This window comes from Elephantulus edwardii, unplaced genomic scaffold (genome assembly GCF_000299155.1).
Source record: "Elephantulus edwardii isolate Elephantulus edwardi_28Jun2011 unplaced genomic scaffold, EleEdw1.0 scaffold00026, whole genome shotgun sequence".
In the NCBI taxonomy this organism is placed as follows: Eukaryota; Metazoa; Chordata; class Mammalia; order Macroscelidea; family Macroscelididae; genus Elephantulus; species Elephantulus edwardii.
The window spans coordinates 17,877,669-17,882,864 of record NW_006399776.1 but is presented as its reverse complement, the minus strand read 5'-3'; the positions used below and the strand labels follow the sequence as shown (position 1 = coordinate 17,882,864).

The window sequence follows — 5,196 nt, the reverse complement described above, 5'->3', positions numbered from 1 at the left end:
GACCTCAAATGAGATGGATTGATACAATAACTGGGGCAATGGGGGTAGGTATGCTGAATTCAATGAGACTGGTTCAACATAGGGTAGGCTTCAGAGCTGTTATACATAAGGTTGCTGTGAGTTGCAGGCGACTCGGTGGCACATAACAACAACAACAACATTGAATTGACATCAACTTATAGCTGACTGACCTTTCAGTGTATTTTTAGAAGCTGTAAACCAAATGGGAGGAGACTGCCTTTTTTCCTCCCAAAGAGGGTCTGGTAGATTTGAGCTATCTTTGGGTTAGCAGTGCAACCCTCTACCCACTAGACCACAGGGCTTCTTAGGGGGCAATTCAAGTCTGTCCTCTAAGACCATTATGATTAGGAATTGGCTCAATGGCAGTATGTTTGGTTAGGTTTGGATGTACTATGCAATTCAAACAAGGTAAATAAATCTCTGCTACTATCACTCTAACCATAGTTTCCAACTCAGACAAAGCCTATATAAAAACTGTTCATTTTTCTTTAAGTTCTTAATGGTATAGAATCAAGAGGCTAAATTCCTTTTTACAGTCATTTTCTATTGTCAGTAGAAGAACATTGTTAAATTTAGCTTATTCTCTTCCTGGAATAAATTCAAGCTCTTTGGTTCTAGGAATATTAACAAATGTCATGCAGTGTCCTCTCAGGATTCAGTCTTGTCCAACAAGAAGACTCTATTACGGATTTAAACTCTCCAAGGAATAGATAATACACTATCCTCCTTTTACACATAATTGTTCTTGACCATGAAAAAGTTCTTATTTTTGTTGTATAAATTACTTGAGAGTCTTAGTCCTATTGATTGCAAATAGATATTTTAATTATACATTAAAATGACAGAACTAAAATCTTGAACAACTTTTTATTTTATTGAATGATTAATGCTTTGTGTTTAATTATGTGTACTTTTGAGTCTCCCTCATTGCCATCAAGTCAGAACTGCCTCACAGTTGACCTTCCATTGAGTTTTCAAGGCTGCAAAAAGCACAAAGGGAGACAGCTCATTTTTCTTCCATTGAGCTTCTGGTGGATTAGAAACTCCAAAGAGGTACAATCTTCAGGCAGCACAACTCTCCAAAGACTAGGTCACTAGAACTCCTCATGCTATTAAATAAAGATAGAAAACCTTATTCAAATATTAAACATATAGCATATAGGATTCTATTGATTTGGCAGTGATGTTGTACGGGGATTAAGAGCAAGGAAGCTAAAGCAGAGACAGTTTGGATTTATGTTTCAGCTCTACCATTAGCTAGTTGTGCCCTAGGCTGGTTAATCTTTCTGTGCCCAATGTGGATGGTTACTATATATAAAAAGCTTAGGATAGTAACTATACCACCATAATCAATTTGGACAGAAATAATGAATAGACTTTTGATCTGCATGAAAACCCTGATAGTTGTAGCTTCTTTGAGATGATTTGATGGGTTTTGTATGTAACAAGGACATGATTTTTTTTTTCTTGCCATGAGTTTCAATCTATTGGTCTGTACGATGAAGTTTAAAGAGCTGAAATAAGGTATAGTAAAAGCCATTCCATACAGTAGGGCCACTTCAGAAGGGCAATTCCACCACAAAAACCAGAGTGGATTAAGCCAAGGATTTGAACAATAGTCAAAATCAAATTATACTTTTGTGGTCTCAAATTATCACTTAGTGGAAATATTTAGATATGATCACATATTTCTCAAAGGTCATAGCTATTAGAGGTACCATTTCTTTGGTTCTTGTATCTCTACATCAAGAAAACAAAACCTATTCCACCGGACCAGTATGTAACATCATGATAGGTAGAGAAAAGATTGAAATTTTCAATGACTTCATCTTGCTTGGATCCACAATCAATACCCTTGGCACCAGCAATCAGGATATCAGGAGATGTATGGCACTGGCAAAGTCTATAGTCAAGGACTTCTTCAAACTATTAAGCCATTATGCCAGTTTGAGGATCAAGGTGCACCTGATTCAGGTAATGATCATGTCAGTCACTTGATATGCATCTGAAATGTGGACAATGAATAAGGATGACAGAAGAAGAATTTATGTCTTTGAACTATGGTGCTGGAGAAGAGCACAGAAGATCCTGCAGACTACAAAAAGAACAAGTAGATATGTCTTGGAGAAGGTGCAGCCAGAATGCTCTTTTGAAGAAAAGATGATAAAGCTTCATCTCACACACTTTGGGCATGTTGCTAAGTGAGGCTAATCCTTGGAGAGTGACATCATATTTGAAAAGATGCAGGGATGGTGAAGAGAAGGAAGACCTTCAATCACATATATTGACACAGTAACTGCAGCAATGGGCTTGAGTTCATCAGAGATTGTAAGGATGACACAGCACTGGACAAGGCTCAGATCTGTTGTTCATATGGTTAATATGAGTCCTACTCAACTTGAAGACACCTGACAACAACAATAATGCAATCTTCTAGTGGTAAGAAGCTTTGCTGCAAACCCAGAGTCATGTGGTTTGAATCTACCAGGTGCTCCACGAGATGGGGGAGGATAAGCAATCTCCTTCCATTTACTGGCTCTGAAAACCCATGGCACACAACAACAATAATTGCATGAATAAATATCTGAGTTATATACCCTTCCACAGCCTAGTAGAGCAGACTATAGACAAGACAAACATACTAATAATTAGGTCAATTGGCTCAATTTTGGTTTAGTGGAGGTGCTTGAGGTTAAAGAATCATGATGGTATAGTGGATTAAGCATTGTCTGCTAGCTAAAAGGTTGATAGCTTGACTCCACCATCCACTCAGCAAGAGAAAAGTGAGGCTTTCTGCTTCTGTAAAGATTTACAATCTGAGAAACTTTATGGAGCAGTTCTACTCTGTCCTATGAAATGGAGCAACTTGAATGCAGTAGTGGTTTACACAACCCCTAAAAGAGACTGGCTTTTATTTTCTGAGAATGTCGCTGATCATTTGGGAAACTGCAGTAGACCAAACTACCAGATTAAAGATTTATTCAGTGACCATTCTAATAAGATTCTAGTATACTCTGCCATTTTCTATATTCTCAATATATTTAAGAGATTTTACTGTAATTCATAAATTGAGTGCATAATTTCCTTATTGCCACCTTCATGTCTTTATTTCTGAAAGTATAGATTACTGGGTTTAGGAAGGGAGTGATTACTGCATCAAAGATGGCAAGGAATTTATCCAGCTGTGATGTTGGAAATGGCCATATATAGAAAAAGATTAATGGCCCAAAGAACAAAACCACAACAGTGATGTGAGCTGACAAAGTAGATAGAGCCTTATAAATACCACCTGATGATTTTTTCTGTACTGTTGCCAAAATAAAGATGTAAGAGATAATCAGAATTAAAAAAGAGGCTACTGAGATAAGTCCACTATTGGCAGTAACCATGAATTCCAATTTGTAAGTTTCTAAGCAAGCAAGTTTGATAAATCGAGGAAGGTCACAAAAAAAGCTATCCAATTCATTTGGACCACAGAAAGGCAAGTCTATAACAAAAATCAATTGAGTCATGGAATGAATAAGACCAATAAACCAGGAGGTCAATAAAAATAAAATGCACCTCCATGAACTCATGATGGTTAGGTAGTGGAGGGGCTTGCATATGGCCACATATCGATCAAAGGCCATGGCGATGAGCAGCACCATTTCTGTGCCTCCAATTGCATGTATAAAGAAAATCTGAACTACACAGCCTTCAAAAGAGATGGTTTTACGCTCTCTGAAAAGGTCATAAATCATTTTGGGAGCTGTGGTCGAGCAAAATATCAAGTCAATGATGGAAAGGTTGGCCAGCAGGAAGTACATGGGAGATTGCAAACGAGCATCTGAGACCACAGTTAGCACAATGAGGAGGTTTCCCATCAGGCTTGCTGCATAAAACACAGAAGAGAAGAGGAAAAGGAGGAGCTGGATTTCCCAGGAATTGGAGAGTCCAAGGAACACAAACTCAGATACCATAGAATGGTTGCCTCCATCCATTATTTGTCTTGGCAGGGACAACTTTCATGCTATCTGAAAGAAGAGAAGAAGGAAAAACTGTTACTTAGGAGAAATGGAATTGATCTTGGCAAATTCACAAACAATTTGGTAATTTTCAGATTAGAACATGTGTTCTCTAGAATAGACTATATGTTATTTCACAAAACAAAACAAGCATCAATAAATTATAAAAATATTCTAATACTATAAAAGTACCTTCTCAGATCAAAATACTATAAATTTAGAAATAAGCAACAGAAAGATTAAGAAGAAATAAGTAAGTGCATGGAAATGAAATAGCACCCTGCTTGAATACTACTGGGTAATAGAAGAAATTTTAAAATTTCTTTAAACAAATAAGTATGGAAATAGCTCACACCAAAACCTTGTGTGGATCACAACAAACTGGCTGACTCTGAGAAGAATGGGAATCCCAGAACATTTGATTGTGCTTGTGCAAAACCCATACTTGGACCGGGAGGCAGTCACAGAACAGAGCAAGGAGACACTGCATGGTTCAATATCAGGAAGTGTGTATGTATGACAGGTATGTATTCTGTCCCCATAGCTTCTCAATCTATACGCAGAGAAGATCATCCGGGAGGCTGCACTGTATGAGGAGGAATGTGGCATCAGAATTGGAGGAAGTTTCATCAACAACTTGAGTTATGTGAAACCTGGCTTGCTGAAATGGAGGAGGACCTGAAGTACTTGCTGCAGAACATCAAGGACTGCATCCTTCAATATGGATTGAAGCTCAGCATCAAGAAAACAAATATTCTTACCACTGGGTCAATTGGCAGCATTGTTATAGATGGTGAAGAGATTGAGATTGTTCACAGCTTTAGTTTGCTTGGCTCCACAATCAACACTCTTGGTATCAGCAGCCAGGAAATCAAGAGACGAATTGCATTGGGAAAGTCTGCTTCCAGGGACCTCTCAAGAGTACTGAAGAGCAACGATGTCATTCTGGAGACTAAGGTGTGCCTAATCCAGGCCATATTCTTCGCAATTACTTGCTATGCATCAGAGAGCTGGACAATGACTAGGAATGCTAGAAAGAAAATTGATGCCTTTGAGCTGTGGTGCTAGAGAAGAGTGTTGAATATACCATGCACTGCCAGGAGAATAAATAGGTTCATCCTAGAGAGGGTGAAGTCAGGCTGCTCCTGGGATGCAAGGATTCTGAGACTTC

General features: G+C 38.3%; 1 protein-coding gene across 1 annotated transcript; it reads right to left on the bottom strand.

Moving 5' to 3' along the window:
- Positions 1–3,062: 3,062 nt before the first annotated feature.
- LOC102860983 (olfactory receptor 4F6-like) lies at positions 3,063–4,001 on the bottom strand. The gene has a single exon (XM_006883071.1). It carries the CDS (start codon positions 3,999–4,001, stop codon positions 3,063–3,065), a length of 939 nt encoding a protein of 312 aa, XP_006883133.1.
- Between the last annotated feature and the right edge of the window lie 1,195 nt (positions 4,002–5,196).